Source organism: Neovison vison, chromosome 1 (genome assembly GCF_020171115.1).
Source record: "Neovison vison isolate M4711 chromosome 1, ASM_NN_V1, whole genome shotgun sequence".
Classification (NCBI taxonomy): domain Eukaryota; kingdom Metazoa; phylum Chordata; class Mammalia; order Carnivora; family Mustelidae; genus Neogale; species Neogale vison.
Genome location: NC_058091.1, coordinates 181,826,441 through 181,848,595, shown reverse-complemented (window position 1 = coordinate 181,848,595; position 22,155 = coordinate 181,826,441). Strand labels below are relative to the sequence as shown.

At 43.4% G+C, this 22,155-nt stretch overlaps 1 protein-coding gene across 1 annotated transcript; it reads right to left on the bottom strand.

The window, feature by feature from the left end:
• Positions 1-19,223: 19,223 nt before the first annotated feature.
• Positions 19,224-21,536, bottom strand: TEX43 (testis expressed 43). Its single transcript, XM_044240083.1, has 3 exons — positions 21,451-21,536; positions 20,826-20,934; positions 19,224-19,433 (listed from the first exon to the last, which is right to left on the bottom strand). The coding sequence occupies exons 1-3, from the start codon at positions 21,534-21,536 to the stop codon at positions 19,224-19,226; spliced, it is 405 nt and encodes a 134-aa protein (XP_044096018.1).
• Between the last annotated feature and the right edge of the window lie 619 nt (positions 21,537-22,155).

The following is a 22,155-nucleotide window of genomic DNA, read 5'->3' as shown; positions in this document are numbered from 1 at the left end:
CATGGGAGCCCCTGGCATGAAAGTGCCATGGGCATAGTGCCCACAGCTACAGTGACTGGGCACCTTCTGTGCCAGGCACGGTTCACTTCAGTGGACTCCAGTTTAGCGCTGACTACAACCCTAGGAAGTGTGCACCACCACCGCCCTCCTCTCCCCATGCTGCTGCTAGGAATCACAGTCACTAGATCCTGATCTGTTTTCATGCAAACTGAGCACGGACTCCTACCACACACTGCCCTTCCGGTGGCGGTCTATTGTGACCCTCGTGCTCGCCAGAGACTGCTGTCTATCTGTCTCCACACAACTCAACAGACAGAAGGGTGTCCCTGAATTCCACAAGTTCTGATGAGACAGACCACAGGCCCCACTTCCCCACCCACTGCCAACACCCAGTGGGTCATTCAGGACCTTGGCTATTGTCATGAAACTCACCATTCCCTGTTCCTGTCACTTCCAACAGAAAGTCAGGTTCTGATCCCCCAATTTACCATACAACCTGGTGTATGACTTGGGGCCATGCCATGAACCCACATGGCACCTTTCTGTTAGAGAAGGCCACCCTGCACCTCCTGGATGTCCATCAGGGCTACAGTGAGAACAGTGGTACACAGCTGGCATGGTAGTAATCAATAATTCTAACAAGGATTGATCATCTCTTCCCGCCCCCACCAGTCTCACAAAACCTTCCTCTGTCCCCCATTGAAGTCATGGTCTGCCCTCAGAAAATACCCCAGGAAACTAACCTTTAAACTGAGTGCTCCCTTCACACTCTGCTTCAAATCTAGTCCAACCACAACAGTATGAAAGTAGAAATCAGTCACAAGAAGAAAATGGGACAGTCACAAATACGTGGAAATTCAACAACATGCTAATAAACAACCAATAGTCAAATAAGAAATCCAAAGAAAATTTATAAGTACCTTGAGACAAATGAAAAGAGAACCTACGAAAAGTTATGGGATGCAACTTTAGCACAAAGTAGCTCTAAGGGGGAAGTTCATAGAAATTCAGGTACTCATCAATCCATCTGAAAGCTCTCCAATAACCAACCTAACATACATGGGAAAGAAGTGGAGAAGGAAAAACAAAACAAAACAAACAAACAAACAAACAAACAAAAACAAGCAAAGCCCCAAATCAGTAGATAGAAGGAAATAACAAAAAGGAAAGTGGAAAAAAATCCAATGTAAACTAAAAAGATAAGCGAACAATGAACATATGAGCTGCCTTTTTTGGAAAGTTAAATCAAACAGACAAACTTTTAGCTAGAAAATGAGAGGGCTCAAATATAATGAGGAAAGAAAGATAATTGAGTCCTGTCTCACATAAAAATCCTAGAGGAGAACACAGACAACAACCTCTGCAACCTTGGGCACTGCAACTTCTTGCAAGACATGCCTCTAAAGGCCAGAGAAATAAAAGTAAAAATGAACTATTGGGACTTCATCAAGGTAAAAAGCTTCTGCACAGCAAAGGAAACAATTAACAACCTAAAAGGCAACCTACAGAATGGGAGAAGATATTTGCAAATGACATGACAGATAAAGGTCTGATGTCCAAGATCTACAAAGAACTGCTCAAACTCAAAACCCAAGAAACAAATAAACCACTCAAGAAATGGGCAGAAGACAGGAAGAGACACTTCTCCAAACAAGGCACACAAATGGCCAAGAGTCCATGAAAAAATGCTCCACATCAATTGTCATCAGGGAATTCAAAACCACAATGAGCTACCACCTTCCAGCAGGTAGGATGCCTAAAATTAACAGCACAGGAGGCAACAACTGTTGGTGAGGATGTGATGAAAGGGGACCCCTCTTACACTGTTAGTGGGAATGCAATCTGGTGCAGTCACTCTGGAAAACAGCAAGGAGGTTCCTCAGAAAGTTAAAAGTAGAGCTGGCCTACAACCCAGAAACTACACTCCTGGGTATTTACCCCAAAGATACAGATGCAGTGAAACAAAGGGGCACATGCTCCCCAGTGTTCATGGCAGCAATACCCACAAGAGCCAAACTGTGGAAGGAGCTGAGATGTCCTTCAACAGAGGAATGGATAAAGAAGATGTGGTACATACATACCATAGAATCGTATTCAGCCATCAGAAGGGACGAATGCCTACCATTTGCATTGACATGGATGGAACTGGAGGGGGTTATGCTAAATGAAATCAATCAAGCAGAGAAAGACAATGATCATATGGTTTCACTCATACATGGAACATAAGGAGTAGAGTGGAGGACCACAGGGGAAGGGAGGGAAAACTGAATGGGAAGAAATCAGATAGGGAGACAAACCATGAGAAACTCTTAATCATAAGAAAAAAAATAGAGGAAAGGTAGGTTGGGGGGGGTAGTTGGGTGATGGGTATTAAGGAGGGGACATGTGGTAATAAGCCTGGGTGTTATGTACAACTAATGAAACATTGACCACTACATCAAAAATTATATCTTGGCGGGCGCCTGGGTGGCTCAGTGGGTTAAGCCGCTGCCTTCGGCTCAGGTCATGATCTCAGGGTCCTGGGATCGAGGCCCGCATCGGGCTCTCTGCTCAGCAGGAAGCCTGCTTCTCTCTCTCTGCCTGCCTCTCCATCTACTTGTGATTTCTCTCTGTCAAATAAATAAAAAAAAATCTTAAAAAAAAATTATATCTTGGCTAACTGAATTTAAATTAAAAATGTGAAAAACTTAAAAAAGAAAGAAAGAAAGAAAGAAATGAGCTATTACAAGGAATCTCACAAAAATACAAAGGATCGTCACAGAGTACTATGAGCAAGTAGAGGCCAACACCTTGGACAACCTAGAAGTAATGGAAAACTTCCTAACAACAACCTAGAATGAACCGTGAAGGGAAAAATAAATCTGAACAGACTGATCACTGCTAAAAAGATTGATTCGATAATCAAATCCTCCCAGGAAACAGATGCCCAAGACCAGACAGTTTCACTGAGGAGTTCAACCAGATGGTAGAAGAATTAATACCAACCCTTCCCAAACTGCTTTTAAAAAAGGAGAGAAGGGCATATGTCCAAACTCATTTCATGAAGGCAGCAGTACCCTGCTACCAAAACAAGGATGCTACAAAAAAAGGAAAAGCCAATATCCCTCATGAACAGAGATGCAAAAAATACTCAACAAATTATCAGCAACATCAATTCAACAATCCATCAGGAAAATCACACAACATGATCCAGTGGGATTTATTCCAGGGAGGCAAGGATGATTCCACATCTGCACATCCACCAACAGCATACACCACCTTAACAAAATATAAGATAAAAATCCTAGGATTGTTACAATAGATGAGGAAAGAACACTTGACAAGATTCAATATGTATTTATGATAAAGACTCTACACCATCTGGGTACTGAGGGAACATACCTCAACCAAATAAAGGCCCTATATGAAAAGCCCACAGCTGACATTATGTTACACTCGAGGCTGAAATGCTGACAACTTTCCTGCTACCCGCAAGAACAACATAAAGATGCCCACTCTTACCACTTTTATTCATCATCATATTGAAAGCCTTTGCTAAACCATTTAGACAAACAAAACAAAACAAAACAAAACAAAAATAGGTATAAAACCTAAATAGGGAAAGAAAATGGTCATTATTTGCAGATGACATGATACTGTATGTAGAAATCACTAAGGAGTCCAAAAAATTGTTTTATTAACAAATAAATAAATTTGAATAAATTAGAATAAATAAATTCAGTATAGCTGCAGGATACAAAGTCCATATACAGAGACATGTTGCATTTCTTTTTTTTTTTAAAGATTTTATTTATTTATTTGACAGAGAGAAATCACAAGTAGATGGAGAGGCAGGCAGAGAGAGAGAGGGGAAGCAGGCTCCCTGCTGAGCAGAGCGCCCAATGCGGGACTCGATCCCAGGACCCTGAGATCCTGACCTGAGCCGAAGGCAGCGGCTTAACCCACTGAGTCACCCAGGCGCCCCTCTTTTTTTTTTTTTTAAAGAACGTATGTATTTGACACAGAGAGAGACAGAGAGAGAGAGAGCATAAACAGGGGGAGCAGCAGAGAGTCAGGGAAATGCAGACGCCCTGCTAAGCAAGGATTCCAATGCCAGAATTTTTCCCAGAACTCCAGGATCATGACCTGACCTGAAGGCAGACACTTAATCGACTGAGGCACCCAAGTGCCCCAACTTGCATTTTTATCTACTGATGACCAACTTTCACAAAGAGATTAAGAAAGTAATGCCACTGACACTTGCATCAAGAAAAAAAACTAGGAATAAAAGTAACCAAGAATGAGGAAGACCTGGTATACTGAACACATGGTGGAAAAGGAAGGGAGCATATGTGCGTGTTGGTGGGTGATTGTATGGGTCAAAGATTTTGAAGATCACACAAATAAATGAAAGCATATGCCATGCTCATTAACTAGAGAGTTAATATTGTTAACATGCCCACCATACCCAAAGCAATCCGGAGAAAGGAGAAGAGAGAGAGACAGTCCAAGATGACAGAGGAGTAGGACACCTTCATTTCATCTGGCAGAAGGAATTTAGCTAGAGAGCTATCAAACCATTTTGAACACCTGATAATTCAAGCATGGATCCAAGAAAAGAATAGCAGCAACTCTACAAACAGAAAAGCGACCACTTTCCACAAGGTAGGAGGCAGAGAAAAGTGAATCTAAGTTGATAGGCAAGAAGATAAACCCTGGGGGGAGGGAGCCTCTGTCATCCAGCTACTGCCAAGTGCTAGGGGCAGCAGAGCACAAAATCGGAATTTTTGGAAGTCTGCTCTGGTGAGGGATGTTGCTCTGGCGGTTGGGCAGGGGTTGGAACCCTCGATGGGACAGTGTGGTCTCAGGATCCTTGGGGTCCCAGGGAGACCAGGAGTGCTTGAGGGCAGCAGAGCTCCCAGGTATCAGAGCAGGGAAGCCGGTTGCAGAGAGTGAGCCCAGAAGTGGGCTCAAAGCTGGAGGCTGCCAGAAACTATGATCCACAGCACAGTCTGGCCACTGTTCTTTGAGAAGGGGCCCAAGAAGCAACACAACTGGGGAGAGCCCCCTTCCTCCCCTAGGAGGAATGGTGTCTGAGCATGCTACAGGAGTCTGCTGGGTTTGGAGACTCCAACCTGGGTCATATGCCAGAGACAGAAATGTTTGGTCACAGGTCCGGTGAGCACAGAGTGCAGACAGAGACCAGGGAGACACAAAGGATAGTCTGCTTTCCTGTGAGGGTGCACTGAGGAGTGGGGCCCTGAGCTCTCAGCTCTGGGGCCAAAGATAAGGAGGCTGCCATGTTCATTCTCATCCCCAAAGACTGGGATCATTCCCCGCATATTTTCAGACCATAATGCTTTGAAAATGAATCTCAATCACAAAAGGAAAGGTGGAAAGAACTCAAATACATGGAGGCTAGAGAGCATCCTACTAAAGAATGTTTGGGTCAACCCGTCAATTCAAGATGAATTTTAAAAATTCATGGAAACACAGGAGAATGCAAACACAACCATTCAATATCTTTGGAATGCAGCAAAGGTGGTCCTAGGAGGAGAGTATATAGCACTACAAGCCTTTCTCAAGAACAAATAAAGGTCTTAAATATACAACATAGCCCTAAACCTAAAGGAGCTGGATAAAGAAGAGCATAGAACACCTAAATCCTGCAGGAAAAAGAGAAATAATAAAGATTAAAGCCGAAATCAATGAAGTAGAAACCAAAAGAACAGCAGAACAAATCAATGAATCTAGGGGCTGCTTCTCTGAAAGAATTAATAAAATGATACACCCCTGGTCAGATTTCTCAAAAAGAATACAGAAAGGATCCAAATAAATAAAATCATGAATCAAGAAGGAGAGATCACACCCAACACCAAGGAAATACAAGCAAGTATAAGAATATAGGATGCCAACTCTATGTCAACCAATCAAAGCAGTCTTGAAAAAATGGATGCATTCCCAGAAACATAAAAATGACCAAAACTGAACCGGAAAGAAAAGGAAACCTGAAAAGACTCATAATCGACAACAAAATTGAATCAGTCATCAAAAATCCTCCAGGAAATGAAAGCCCAGCACCAGATGGCTTCCCAGGAGAATTCTACCAAACATTTATTTTTTTTAAATATTTGTATTTATTTATTTGACAGATAGAGATCACAAGTAGGCAGAGAGGCAGGCAGAGAGAGAGGAAGGGAAGCAGGCTCCTTGCTGAGCAGAGAGCCCAATGCGGGGCTTGATCCCAGAAACCTGAGTGATGATCTGAGCTGAAGGCAGAGGTTTTAACCCACTGAGCCACCCAGGCGCCCCTCTACCAAACATTTAAAGAAGATTTAGTACCTCTTCTTCTGAAACTTTTCCAAAAAATAGAACTGGAAGGAAAACTTCCAATTCCCTTTGATAAGACCAGCATTACCTTGGTCTGAAAAACCAGACAAAGACTCCACCCAAAAGGAGAATTATGGACAATTATCCCTGAAAATACGGATGCAAAAATTCTCACCAACATACCAGCCAATAGGATCAAACAGCCCATTAAAAGGATGATTCACCACGACCAAACTGAATTTATTCCTGGGCTGCAAGGGTGGTTCGACAACTGGAAATCAATCAATGGAACCCACTACCTTAATAGAAGAAAGAACAAGAACCATAGGATCCTCTCAATAGATGCAGAAAGAGCATTCGACAAATTAATGCAACCCTTCTTTTTTTTTTTTTAAGATTTTATTTATTTATTTGACAGAGAGAGATCACAAGCAGGCAGAGGCAGGCAGAGAGAGAGAGAGGAGGAAGCCGGCTCCCTGCTGAGCAGAGAGCCCGATGCGGGACTCGATCACAGGACCCTGAGATCATGACCTGAGCCGAAGGCAGCGGCTTAACCCACTGAGCCACCCAGGCGCCCCTAATGCAACCCTTCTTGATCAAAACTCTTCACCATGGGGGGATAGAGGGTACCTCCACATCATAAAGTCCATCTATGGGAAACCCATAGAGAATATCATTCTCAATGGGGAAAAACTGAAAGCTTTTCCCTTCAGGTCAGGAACATGACAGGGATGCCCATTCTCATCACTATGGTTCAACATAGTGCTACAATTCTTAGCCTCAGCCATCAGACAACAAAAAGAAATAAAAGGCGTCTGAATCAGCAAAGAGGAAGTCAAACTTTCACCCTTTGCAGACAATAGGATACTTTCTGTGGAAAACCCAAAAGATTTCACCTCAAAATTGCTAGAATTCATTCAGGAATTCCATAAGGTGGCAGGATATAAAATCAATACACAGAAATCACTTGCCTTTGTCTGCAGCAACAATGTGATGGAAGAAAGAGAAATTAAGGAGTCCATCCCATGTATAATCACACCTCAAACTGTAAGATACTTAGAATTCCATCTAACCAAAAAGGCAAAGTATCTGTACTCAGAAAACCATACCATACTCATGAATAAAACAGAGGAAGACACAAAGAAATGGAAAAAACGTTCCATGGTCATGGATTGGAAGAACAAATACTGTGAAAATGTCTATGCTACCTGCAACAATCCACAAATTCAATGCAATCCTTATCAAAATGCCATCCACATTTTTCACAGAACTGGAAGGAATAATCCCCAAATTTGTATGGAAGCAGAAGAGACCCCAAATAGCCAAAGGGATGTTGGAAAAGAAAACCAATGCTAATGACAATGCAATTGTAGGTATGAAGCTTTATTACAAAGCTATAATATCAAGACAGTATGGTCCTGGCACAAAAACAGACACACAGATCAATGGAACAGAATAGAGAAACCAGAAATGGACCCTCAACTCTAGGGTCAACTAATCTTCCTCAAAGGAGGAAAGAATATCCAATTGGAAAAAAAAGTGTCTTCAATAAATGGTGCTTCAAAAACACGGTACAGCCATATGTAGAAGAATGAAACTGGACCATTTCCTTATACCATACACAAAATATAGACTCCCAGTGAATGAAAGACTTCAATGTGAGATAGGAATTCATCCAGATCCTTGAGAAGAACAGAGGCAGCAACCTCTTTGACCTCAGCCACAGCAACTTCTTGCTAGACATGTCTCCAAAGGCGAGGGAAACAAAAGCAAAAATGAACTGTTGGGATTTCATCAAGATAACAAGCTTTTATACAACAAAGGAAATAGTCAACAAAACCAAAAGACAACAAAAAGAATGAGAGAAGATATTTCCAAATGACATAACAGATAAAGGGCTCGTATCCAAAATCTAGAAAGAACTTACTAAACTCAACACCCACAGAACAAATACTCCAGTCAAGAGAAAGAGCTGAAGACATGAACAGACACTTCTCCAATGAAGACATCCAAATGGCCAATGGACACTTTAAAAAGTGCCTGGATATTAGGAAAACACAAATCAAATCCATAATGAGGTACCACCTTACACCAGTTAGAATGGCTAAAATGAACAAGTCAGGAAAAGACAGGTGTTGGTGAGGATGTGGAGAAAGGGGGACCCTCTTATACTGTTGGTGGGAATGCAGGCTGGTGAAGCCACCCTGGAAAACAGTGTGGACGTTCCTCAAGAAGTTGAAAATAGAGCTACCCTGCAACCCTGCAATTGCTCTGCTGGGTATTTACCCCAAAGACACAAATGTAATGATCTGAAGGTTTACCTGCACCCCAATGTCTATAGCAGTAATGCCCACCAGAGCCAAAATATGCAAAGAGCCCAGACGTCCATCGACAGATGAGTGGATCTATATGGATATATATACCATTGAATATTACGCAGCCATCAAAAAAAATGAGGTCTTGCTATTTGCAATGACATGGATGGAACTAGAGGGGGGTATTGTGCTAAGTGAAATAAGTCAATCAGAGAAGGACAATTATCATATGCTCTCACTGATATGTGGAATTTAAGAAATAAGACAGAGGATCATAGTGAAAGAGAAAAAAAAAAAAAAGAAAGGAAGATGAAACCAGAGATGGAGTCAAAGCAAAAGAGGCACTTAATCTCAGGCAACAAACTGAGGGTTTCTGAAGGAGAGGAGGGCGAGGGAATGGGACGGCTGGGTGATGGGCACGGGGAGGGTGTGTGCTGTGGTGAGCACTGTGTGGTGTGTGAAACGGAAGGGTCTCCCCTGTACCCCTGAAACAAATAACACATTATATGATCATAATAAAAAAGAAGTGAAAGAAAAACAGTTAGTGTACAAATGTAAACCATGTAAAAATAAATAAATAATCTCACCGGAAAGAAAGAAAAAAAGGAAGGAAGAAAGCATGCAAGCAAACAAGTGACTAAGCCACCTGGAGTCACCACACTCCAATTTCAAGCTATATTACAAAGCTATTGTCATCAAACAGTATGGTACTGGCATTAAAACAGACACCCAGGACATTGGAACACAACAGAAAGCTCGGAAACTGATAAAATCATAGTACTTTTGGAAAAGTTTATTCATTCGCATATTAAAGGTGTACTTAATCTTAGCTCTGATAGAATTATTAACTCTTAATGGGAATTTATAATATTGATGTCCTGTTCCAACGTTTGCTACCAATAAATGCATTTTTAAAACATGCTGTTTTGTGGCACCTGGGTGGCTCAGTGGGTTAAAGTCTCTGCCTTCGGCTCAGGTCATGGTCCCAGGGTTAGGGGGACCCAGCCCCGCATTGGGCTCTCTGCTCAGCAGGGAACCTGCTTCCCCCCCCCTCTCTCTGCCTGTCTCTTTGCCTACTTGTGATCTCTGTTTGTCAAATAAATAAATAAAATATTTTAAAATAAATAAATAAAATAAAACATGCTGATATATATATAACATGTTTTATATATATATAAACATGCTAATATATATATAACATGTTTTATATATATATAAACATGCTGATATATATATAACATGTTTTATATATATATAAAACATGCTGATATATATATTTATATATATATAATAAAATAAGGATGATTTAGAATCCACACTTTTAGGAAAAATTAAATTCACTTTAATAAACCTACCACAGAAAAGGAAATATAGATATCCATCTTCACAACTGAGAACATCACAAAAGAAGACAATCAGATGCAATCTGGTGTATGATAGAAGAATAGAATACTATTTACACGTAGTTCTGCCCAAAGGTTCAACCTGCTGAAAGCTATAATTCGAGGTGATCATTTACAAATACACAATTTTCAGAGAAAAGTCCTACCAAAAAGTATGAAGACGTATCCAATGAAGTCCACACTGCGTATATTCCAACAGGAAAAATATTTTCCCAACAAATAAACTGTAAGACCAGATGAAGGAAGGAAAGAACGATGGAAGGAAGGAAGGAAGGAAGGAAGGAAGGAATGAAGAAGAGAACGAAAGAAGAGAAAGAAAGAAAGAAGGAAAGAAAGAAAGAAAGAAAGAAAGAAAAAAGATAGATAGAAACCTCAGAAACTAACCCACACATGTATGGTCTTAACTTACGACACAGCAGAAAATATACAGTGGGGAAAGGACTGTCTCCTCAATGAACGGTACTGGGAAATCTGGACACTAAATGAGGAAGAATGTGCCTGGATCACTTTCTTACACGGCACATACAAATTATGAATGGATGAGTGACTTGAACATAAGAACTGAATCCATAAACCAAAAAAACCCCCAAAACAAAACAAAACAAAACAAAACAAAAACCCCACAGGTAGTAAGTTTCTCGATACTGGTTTACTGGTTTTGGGGAAGAGACTTTTACATCAGACACCAAAAGCAAAGGCAACAAAAGCAAAAATAAGCAAGTGGAAGGACGTCAAACTGAAATTTCTGCATGACAAAAGAAACCACCAAACCCTTAAAGGCAACCACCCCAAGGAGAAAAAATATCTGCATATCCTATGTGTGTGAAGAGACAAATATCCAAAAGACACAAAACACTCCTTCAAATCCAAACAACAAAAACTGAATTAAAACTAGGGAGAATATGTAAATAGATACTTTCAAAGATGGCATACATATGGCCAACAGACACAGAGAAAGTTGTTCAACATCACTAATTGTGGTCAGGGAAACAGAAGTCAAAACCGCAATCAGCTATCACCTCACAACTGTGGGAATGGCAGTCATCCCAGAGACAGACACCAGGTGTGGTCAAGGGTGTGTAGACAAGGGGACCCTGTGCACTGTTGGTGGGAAAGGGAATTGGTGCAGCCACTGTGACAAATGCTGCGGAGGTTCCAGGAGAAATTAATAGAACTACCACATGACCCCGTAACTGCTCTACTGAGTATTTCTTTGGAGAACACAAAAACGCTCTCTCCGAAGGAGAGAAGCACTCTCATGTTCACTGCAGCATTATTCACAATAACCAGACATGGAAACAGTGACCATGGGAGCATTATGGGAGAAAGACAAACCCCAGAGGCTCTCACGGACATTCCACATGGAAAAAAAGTACTGAATGCATAGATCATAAGAACAGATGGGTGGTTCCTGATTCAGGGATGGTGGGAGGAAACGGGTGAAGGTCATCAAAGGTGCCATGCTTGAGTGATAAAATCCACAAGTCATGGAATGTTCTGTGCAGCATGGAGACGAAAGCTAATCCTGCAGGATGGGGTACAGGCTCCCCTGCTACTTGAAAGTACAGTGTTCCTAGGAAACCTTTCACAGCAGAAGTGGCGTAAATGGAAAAAAGAATTATCATTCATTTCTATAGAAAAATGAGTGAGGGGGCGCCTGGGTGGCTCAGTGGTTTAAGCCGCTGCCTTCGGCTCAGGTCATGATCTCAGGGTCCTGGGATCGAGTCCCGCATCGGGCTCTCTGCTTGGCAGGGAGCCTGCTTCCTCCTCTCTCTCTGCCTGCTTCTCTGCCTACTTGTAATCTCTCTCTGTCAAATAAATAAATAAAATCTTTAAAAAAAAAAAAAAGAAAGAAAAGAAAAATGAGTGAGCATGCTCAGACACCAAAAGTTCCTTCTCTCTGGCTCTTCTTAAGCATCAGGACACAACATCCTAATGGATGCCCAAAATACATGGGGATAAAGTACAGCAGATGCTCAAAGACACAACTCAAAGCACTGGTGGCTGGACATGGAGAGCAGTGCCCAGGAAGGAGCAGTTGGGGTGCATGTCACTCTGTAGTGTTTCTCCACAAAACAGATTCTGAATGCAGGGCCCACTTTTTGACTTTTTTCATAAGAGAGAAATCCTCTTCAGGTTTTTTCTTCCTGCTACCGGAGCTGCATAATAACATAGATCTTGGGACGCCTGGGTGGCTCAGTTGGTTGGACGACTGCCTTTGGCTCAGGGCGTGATCCTGGAGTCCCTGGATCGAGTCCCGCATCAGGCTCCCAGCTCCATGGGGAGTCTGCTTCGCTCTCTGACCTTCTCCTCGCTCGTGCTTTCTCTCACTGTCTCTCTCTCTCAAATATATAAATAAAATCTTAAAAAAAAAAATAACATAGATCTTGCGAAAAAGTGAAGTGTCTTACCAGGAACTTTGAGAAAAACGGGGAAGACTTATATGTGAAAGTTGCTGAGGGGGTAGAAGTTCAGAGTTCTCCCAGACACAAACATCAGCAGGTCCACTGTGAAAGGTACCTTCCTCAGCAGGTGGAAAATGGACTACATCTTATCCCCAGAAACCTCCTCCTTCACCTCGCTCAGGACAACCCACAAGAGCTTGGACTTACCACAATTCCTTTCTCCCATTCCCAATGGCAAACCCTGTAAGCTCCATCTTCAATAGGGTACCCAGAATAGCACTAAGCCCTCCTTCCAAGACTGCCTGTCTTGTCCACACTGGAGCCTATCTCTTGCCTGACTTCCTGGAAAATCTTCATCACTGCCCTCCCTGCCCATCCTCAACCCTGTGTCATCTCTTCTCAACACTGTAGCCAGGATGGCCCAGTGAAATAGGGTCCCATGGGGTCACAGACCTGCCATGGCTTTCTGTCACCCTACTGCCACCTCCCTGAAGTCATGTCCTAACCTGTCTCCTGGCTTGTTGCTCCTGGACTTACGTGGTATGCTCTTGCCCCAGGGCCTTTGCATATGCTTTTCCTTCCATTTAGAAGACTCTTCATTGATATCACTTACATTTTTTGAACTTGATTCAAGCATCAGCTTCCTTGTGAAAACCCATCTGGCCCCTATGTGAATAGCAAGCATCACTGCCACCTCCCCTTCAGCACCCCAGCCCTGTCTCCTGCTTTCTATTTCCAGACCAGTTATCACAGTCACTAAGCCATCTTGGCAAGGCAGAAACGGAACCCTACTCAGATGGTTTCACCACGGACTCTTTCCAATTTCCTAGTCCAGAGCTCTGGGGGGAAAGTTGACCAGAGCTCTTGCACAACCAGGATGCCCAGGACAATGGGTCCCCCTCAGGCACCCTGAAGACCATCAGGAAATTGAGACCTAAGAAAATCCACTTGCACATGAAACCTGAAACCAGACACCTTCTTTAATTCCAGGTGCACACACATACATTCCTTTGCCTGATGTGCTCACCTGAGAAAGCTGAGCAGAGAAGCATCCCTGTCCAAATCTCCCTCTGGCCAAGGTCCTGGGAAACAGAACATCTCTCCTCCCGGCACCAGCCACCTGTGATTGACGTCCGGTATCCTCCTGTGGTGGGGCAGAATGGTGCACCTGTCCCTCTTTGCTGGAACGTCATCACAAGCCATCACACTTTTCAGGAAGGAACCTGCAGCAGCAGCAGAACAGAAGCAGGCTGCCCAGGATCAGGGTCAGTCTCACATGTCAGGCCCCATGTGGAACTAGAGCTTCAGGGAGACTGGTGTGCCATGTGGCCTTGGAACCTCAAGGCAGGAGCTGAGATTTCAGTTCCAAATGAAAACCAGCCTCTTCCGCACAGCACAGCAAAGTGGAAGATTTCTCAGGGGTACGACTCTGAAAGAATTGCTTCTGCTGGCTGAATTCACAGGCACCAGGCAGAGGACACTTGCACTGCCTCGTCCAAGGAAGCAAGGGGCACTCTGGGCAAGAAGCCATAATGCTGTCTGTGGGCTGCTTCCCACCAAGGCCCCTGCTGAGACGAGGGCTGGAGAACCCAACAGGAAGCAAGTTTCCCATCCCTTCTGCAGCAGGAGGGCTGGCTGGGGAGCAGAGCCCTGACCCTGGAGCAAGCTGGCCTGTGCATCAAGAGCGAAGGCCACCGCCATGGCCTCACAGTGTCCCACCTAGCTGATCTGACTCCCCTGCCAGACTCACAACTGCTGACACGGTGACTCGTAAGACCCAGAGACTGCTTTCCACCCCAGCTCACTGCTGCTCACGGAGAAAGCCAACTCCAGGCTCAGAAACGTGTTCATCGTTAGCTCTGGAATTCCCTGGATTGTCTACACTGGCCCACCCAGGTGTCCCTTCCAAATCATCCCTCCAGTGCCCCAGGGTTTTGAGCCGCCTTCAAACTGCCCTTCAAAAGGCAGGAACGGGTCCGTTTCGGCAGACCAGCCGAGCGACTGTGTGTGCGCGGGGAAACTCAGACCACATCCTCCCTGAACACCAACGCTGCCAGGTCTCAGCTTCAAGCCCTCACTCGCTGGGCACGGAGCAGCACGTCAGCACGAACACTCCTCTTTCAGATCTCTTGTCTCCCATTCCTTCGAACCAGAAACAAAGGTCCAGTCACCACTCTATTTTCCTTTCAGAAAAGTAAGGAAACAGAGAGAATAAACACTACGTGTAGAGGAAGAAGCAAGACGGCACGTGTTAGGAGCTTCTGTTCCCTGAACGCTTTCCACAGAGCTTTGGAGGACGGGAATGAAAATGGCGGCCTCCTTATCTCCCGCCCCCATTGGATCTGAGAGCTCGGGGCCGCGCTCCTCAGTGCGCCCTCAGAGGAAAGCAGTCAATCTCTCTCATTTTCCTCGCCTCTGGCCACACTCCGTGCTCTCCCGGGCTGTGTGCAAGCGTTTCTGTCACAGGCGCAGAGCCCCGTTTGGATTCTCTAAACCCAGCAGACGCCTGCCACGCACTCCCGTGCCACTCCTCCTAGAAGACGAAGAAGGGGTCTTCACAGATCTGCCACTTGTGGAGAACCTGCTTGAAGAGCAGAGACCCCACTGTGCCTGGGATCACGGTTTAAGGTAAGCCTGAACTGAGAACCGACTCCTTAGCTCGGTCTCTGGAGCCGGCTTCCCCACTCCAATACCTGGGAGCTCTGCCACCCTCAGGCACCCCTGGTCTTTTGGGGACCCTGCGGGTCCTGAGACCGCACTGTCCCTGTGAGGGCTCTACTCCCTACTTAGCCTCCAGATGGGAAAGTGAACAAGGGGCGATCGAGAGGCAGGGCTGCTTCAAGCCACACCGTAATTAGCAGTGTCAGAATTTGGCTCAGTTCAGCCCAACTATAAAGCCCATATCCTCTGAAGCACTTCCCTGATGGTTTTTAATTTGTCCCTAGGAAACATACGTTTTCCTTTTAAAATGCATACTCCCTTGTTCTCTGTTTTTCTTTCAATTTTTTACAATATCAGAGAAAATTCTTCTGTGACTCTGCAAAGTGCTGGGTATTAATGGGGTTAGTCCACAGAATTCAAGCTCCCCTTTGTTAATAAAATAGTTTGGGAATGTGTTAGTTACGGACGCACTGAAGAATTATTCTCTCGAACTTCTACAATACCATAGTATCTCCAACACATGAAGACCGTTTTCATTCATGAAATAAACTTTTTTTTTTTTTTTTTTTTAAGAAAATTGTTTTTCTTGAGCAATGCAAGAGAGACCTCTTCTGGTCAAGAAGCAGAAGTCTTAGGCAGAGAACCAGCTTGGAAAAAGTTAGGGCGGAAAGAAGATAAAACATGAAACAGGTTCCCTCTAAGAGTTGACATTGACTTTGGGGTTCAAACTTAGACAAACAGAACAGAGAAAGGAATGATCCCACACATACAGAGCCCTGTGTACAGGAGTGGAAGGGCTCCTTCTTTTCTGATAATAAAATATACGTTTCCTGTAGATAATTTATAAAGGCACAGGATGTAAGAATCACTCATAACTCTACTGTCCGGAAATTATACTGTATAAACATTCTGATGCACTGGGTTTCTGCATTGTTTTCTGGTTACATACATTTTTTTTGTCCACAAACTGCGTAAATCCAGATTTTTCATTCAGTGTTTTATCACACCTATTTTTCCTTTTTTTTTTTTTTTTTTTTTTTAAGTAGGCTCCACTGGGCATGGAGCCCAACTTGGGACTTAAACTCATGACCCTGATATCAAGACCTGAGGGGAGCCCAAGTGTCAGATGCTTAACCAACTGAGCCACCCAGGTGCCCCTTTCCATATTCTTAAAAGAAGAAAAAGACTTCCTTTGGTAAGTCATCTAAAAGCCAGAGGAGTTTCAATGAATAATTTTACATGGTTTCTGTGTTGCCAGGGCCCCTGTTTATGCACTGAGAGGCACAGAGCACGGTGAGTGGATTGCTTGCTGGCTACATTCTAGCTGCTACACATCTTCTCTGCCACACTCCCCTTCTCTCCCACACCTGCTCTTGGTGGCCCCACAGGAAGCTGACTAGTAAAGGTCAAATATGATTACCAGTGTTCTCAGTATGTGAAAAACTCTTCAATTCACTTTCTTGACCTTGGATATCCCAGAGATTTCTAGGCCCAAGATGGAGCTGCCCCAAGCCCATGATGTCATATTGGCAAAGCAAAGCTTAGATAACCGTCATGTCCCTGAAAGTGCTCCGCCTGATCAGAAATGCAGTATATCCATCCAGCCAATCCCCAAGGCCAAGTGAACCATGGATTGTGTTCTTCCTTTCTTGCTTCTTGTCTTTTTTTTTTTTTTTTTTTGACAGACAGAGATCACAAGTATGCAGAGAGGTAGGCAGAGAGAGAGATAGGGAAGCAGGCTCCCTGCTGAACAGAGAGCCTGATGTGGGACTCAATCCCAGGACCTTGGGATCATGACCTGAGCAAAAGACAGAGGCTTTAACCCACTGAGCCACCCAGATGCCCCTTCCTTCCTTGTTTCTGTTTCTATTTCTTTTTTCTTTTTTTTAGATTTTATTTATTTGTCAGAGAGAGAGAGAGAGAGAGCGAGCATGCATAAACAAGGGGAGGGTCAGAGGGAGAGGGAGAAGCAGTCTCCCTGCTGAGCAGGGAGCCTGATGTGGGGCTCCATCCCAGGACCCTGGGATCATGACCTGAGCCAAAGGCAGATGCCCAAAAACTGAGCCACCCAGGCGCCCCTACATCAGTGATCTTTAAGTTGGTGTCAGATGGACCTCTTTGTCTTTTTTATAATATTTCCTTCATGCAGTAATCATGTATGAACACTTGGCTGGGTGAAGTGTAGCTTAGACCCACCAGGATCTTTTATTTTTTTTTTTAATTTTATTTATTTATTTGACAGAGAGTGAGATCACAAGTAGGCAGAGAGGCAGGCAGAGAGAGAAGAGGAGGCAGGCCCCCCCACTGAGCAGAGAGCCCGATGTGGGGCTCGAGCCCAGATCATGACCTGAGCCGAAGACAGAGGCTTAACCCATTGAGCCACCCAGGCGCCCTCTACCATGATCTTTAAAAAAAAATTGTGGTAAGGGGTGCCTGACTGGCTCAGTTAGTAGAGTAGGTGACTCTTGAACTTAGGGTTGTGAGTTCAAGCCCCACATGGGGTGCAGGGATTACTCAAAAATAAAAAGAATCTTGAAGAAAATGTGGTAAAATAAACAGGACATAAAATTCACTTTAACTCTCTTTGAATGTACAATTCAGTGGCAATAAGTACATTTACCTTGTCCCGCAACTGTCTCCATAACTTTATTATTTCAAACTGAAAACTCTGTACCCATTAAGCTGCAACTCTATTCCTCCCTCCTCTGCAGCCTTTGGTAACTACTATTCTTCTTTCCCTAGGAATTTGATTATTCTAGGTATCTCATACAAGAGGAATTACACAATTTTTGTAATTTTGTGTGCGGCCTATTCATTTAGCATATTTTCAAGATTTCTCCACGTTGCAGCATGTATCAGAATTTCATGACTGAATTTTATGGCTGAAGAATAGTATTCCATTGCCTGAATATACCACTTTTTATGTATTCATCTCTCAGGCGACATGTGAGTTGCTTCCACATTTTGGCTATTGCAAATAATGTTTTTGTTTTTTGTTTTTTTTTTTAAAGATTTTATTTATTCATTTGACAGAGAGAAAGAAATCACAAGTAGGCAGAGAAAGGGGGAAGCAGGCTCCCTGCTGAGCAGAAAGCCCCATGCGGGGTTCGATCCCAGGACCCTGGGATCATGACCCGAGCTAAAGGCAGAGGCTTTAACCCACTGAGCCACCCAGGCACCCCGTGAATAATGTTGTTAGGAACATTGGCACGCAAATATCTGTTTGAGTCCTTCCTTTCAAATCTTTTTTTTTTTTTTATAAGATTTTTAAAAAATAATCTCTACACCCAGAGTGGGGCTTGAACCCACAAAAACCCCAAGATCAAAACCTGAACACCTTCTGGAGCTGGAGCCAGCCTGGCACACCCTCTCCCACCGATCCCTCCTGCCTTTAATTCTTTTGGGCATATATCTAGAAGAGGAATTGCTGGATTATAAGGTAATTCTATGTTTAATGGCTTGAGAAAGTACTACACCCTCTTCCACAGTGGTGTACCATTTTGCATACGGTCATTTTTAGGTTAAATTATGCTCATCCGTTCTTTGCTACAGGAAATTGATCCTTGGATACATTGAACCAATACAAAAAATACACTTCAGCTGAAATGGTGTTGTGGATCTTGGAGGTATCTGCCAAATACTTCAAGTTACCATGTGGAAGAGTTGCCAGGACCCATAGCCTTGGTGGGGGGAGGTGTTGGTGAGGCAGGGCAGAAAGTTGGTGTTGGAAAAGGCAGAAAACCAGCAGAAATAATTCCACATCCTGCCCCTCTTTCTCGGTGTGGCTCCTCTGACCCTGAGTTTTGGAGGCGATGAACAACAAAGGAGTGAGGAGAAGAGGAGGAGCAGCAGCACAGTGAGGGTAGATGGTTGGACTGGATCCATCAGTTAAATGGAGTGAAATTAATTTCAGTGAGAGTTTGCCTTGCTCCCCACCCCTTCATCTCCAATGTTCTCAGAGCCTGTTTGCTTTCAGAAACTTTTATAATGGATGAAGAGTACAATTGACTTTTATTTTAGCCTTTAAAAAAGGTGAATCTGTAGGTGAAATACAATTGTGCAACAGGCTTAGATTTGTGGGGAGAAAAGAGATTGGGGTTGAAATACTCTGATACTTTATTTTTCCATCCTTAGACCAGTCTCCTCCTGAAGCCGTGGGAGATCACAGTGCTTTGGTATCTGGAGAGTGGGGAATGCAGAGGCATATCTGCGATTTTTATTTCTGGTGGGCCTTTCTTCAAGACAACTGCCCGATCTTCCCCATGGCAGAGCCTTTCACTGTGATTCAAAAACAGAGTGTCTTCTAGAGGACCAGCGTGGATCCCACACACTTCTGCGTGCTAAGGGTGGGGAAAAAAAAAAAATCCCACTTTAAATCACTCCAAACAGCACTGGATTAGGGGAAGATGGAGATTCCCCAATAGTTTTTCCTAACTACCCCTGTTGAGAAGGAAGGTCTGGGGTGCCCAGGTGGCTCAGTCAGTTAAGCACCCGACTCTTGGTTTTCAGCTCAGGTCATGGGCGCAGGGTCTTGTGGTTCAGCCCTGTGATGAGTTCTCCACTTAGCTCACACTGTGGGGTCTGCTTGTTCTCCCTCCACTGCATCTTCTGAGCACATGTGCTCTTTATCTCTCTCTCAAATAAATAGATAAATAAAATCTTTTATAAAAAAGGAAAAATCTAGTGGACAGAGCATTATAACATCCCTTTTTAATTTTTATTTTATTCTTGTTTAGATTTTCATTTATTGTTTATTTGAGAGAGATAGAGAGAAAGAGCACAAGCAGGAGAGGGAAGAGGCAGAAGGAGAGGGAGAAGAAGGCAGCCCCATGCAGGGCTCGATCCAAGGACCCTGGGATCATGACCTGAGCCAAAGGCAGATGCTTAACCCACTGAGCCACCCAGGTGCTCCTATTCTACTTTTTTTTTTTTTTTTTAAGATTTTATTTATTGTATGAGAGAGAGATCTTATGGGAAGAGGGCAGAGGGAGAGAGATTCCCAAGTGACTACACTGAGCAGGGAGCCTGATGCGGGGCTCGATCTCAGGACCCTGGGATCATGCCCTGAGCTGAAGGCAGATGCTTAACTCACTGAGCCACCCAGGTGCCCCTAAGTTAATTCTTAATTGCAAATTGCCATTATGTGAGAAAGGTAGACAAAGAGTTCTGAAATCTTTGGGTATATCTTTTTTAAGTTCATCTTTAGGCTCAAATATTTGAATAGATGTTGCTATTTCACTCTTCCTTGCAAGTTTATGTGAAAATGCATCAAATAGTTTATAGTTTTTGTCAGACAACTGAATGGTGGTTACCAGGGCCTAGAGAGAGGGTGAAATGGGGAGACATAGGTCAAAGGGCACACACTTTCAGTTATAAGACCAAATTCTGAAGCTGTCATATTCAACCTAGTAACTATAGTTAATAATACAGTATTGTATACTCAAAAGTTGCAGAGAGTAAATCTTAAGCTCACAGGAAGAAAAAATGAATTAACACTGTGAGGGGATGAATGTGTTAATTATCTTGATCCTGGTAACTTCTACAATGTGTACACTTATCAAAGTTATCACATTGTCCACTTTAAATACATACATTTATTATACCCAATAAAGCTGGAAAAAATAAATATAAATTTAAACATAGCTTTTGTATTGTTACATTTTATTCATAGATATGTTAAACTAGACTATTTAACTATGAGTTTTTCATTATGAACATGTATAGGAAAATACCTTCAGATTCACATTCCTGAATTTCATGTTTTCTTTCCAAGGCATAACGTAATGTCTTGGGATCATCCCTTGCTTTAATGAAAACCGTGGCAAATGAACCTCATTACACCTGAAGATTAGGAAGGCAGGAAGAAAGGTATCTGGTGAGTTTAATATAATTGTTTTAGCATTATTCATGTGCTGTGTCTATGATGTTGGGTTTTCCCCCTCCCCCAGCTGCAGAACAGAGAGCTATGGCATTGTTTGAGGGTCATCTAATAATGAACCCATCAAAACTCCAAGTATCACCAAGATCAAGAATCGGGCCTGGATATCTGCACCTTCGACTGCATGCTGACCTTTACAACTTGCTTGCAGTGTTCATTTAAGCTGATACTAAGAATGCAGCACACCCTGATTTGGCCAGGCCCACCCATGGCCTAAAGAAGTCTCTGACCAGCCACAAACAGCTTCCGAATTTAGTACCTGCTTTATACTCCGGGCAGACTTGCTTTCCCTGCCCACCCATTGTTTCCCTCTGGAACATCAAGCACAAAATGTTTGTTCTCGTCCGTGTCGCTCCCAGAGGGCAAACAAAACAAAACAGAACACAAAACCCCCAAACCCAGAACCCTTAAGTCCTCACTTATGAGAAGGCTTGTATGAACTCTCTTCACAGCAACTGTTGGCAAGCTTAGGTAAGATAGGACAAGTGTCTTTCCCTGAAGCCATCACTGCCAGTAGGGACAGACTCTCTTCTAGAACTTCACTGACTCGCTCCTCTAATTATGATGACATTGTTGCCACAGACAGAACACTGTCTTGCTAACTTCATAGCAACCCAGAGCAGTTACATTAGCAGGTGATTAAGAATCTAGGGCTTAGGGGTGTCTGGTGGGCTCAGTCAGTCAAGCATCTGCCTTTGGCTGAGGTCATGATCCTGGGGTTCTGGGATGGAACCCCACATTGGGCTCTCTGCTTGGCAGGGAGACTGCTTCTTCCTCTCCCTCTGCCTGCTGCTCCCCCTGCTTGTGTACATGCTCATTCTCTGTCAAATAAATAATAAAATCTTAATGTAGAGCTTAAAGGGTGCCTGGCTGACTCAGTTTAAAGAGCGCATGATTCTTGATCTTGGGGTCATGAGATCTTGGTGTCATGTGGGCTGTAGAGATTAAATAAATAAAAGTTAAAAGCATATTTTTTTAAATATGGAGATTAAAGCTTTTTTGTGTATTTTTTTCAGTACCCCATGACTAAAACATCATTTTTTTAAAAAAGATTTTTATTTATTTGACAGGCAGAGATCACAAGTAGGCAGAGAGGCGGGCAGAGAGGGGAGGAAGCAGGCTCC

Coding starts and splice junctions, on each gene's coding strand:
- TEX43 (XM_044240083.1), bottom strand. CDS start 21,536: ATGGCTTCAGGGAAAGACACTTGTCCTATCTTACCTAAGCTTGCCAAC. Junction 20,935..21,450: donor TCATACAAGCCTTCTCATAA/GTGAGGACTTAA, acceptor CCTAATCTTCAG/GTGTAATGAGGTTCATTTGC. Junction 19,434..20,825: donor TCAGGAATGTGAATCTGAAG/GTATTTTCCTAT, acceptor CCCCACCCTTAG/CACGCAGAAGTGTGTGGGAT.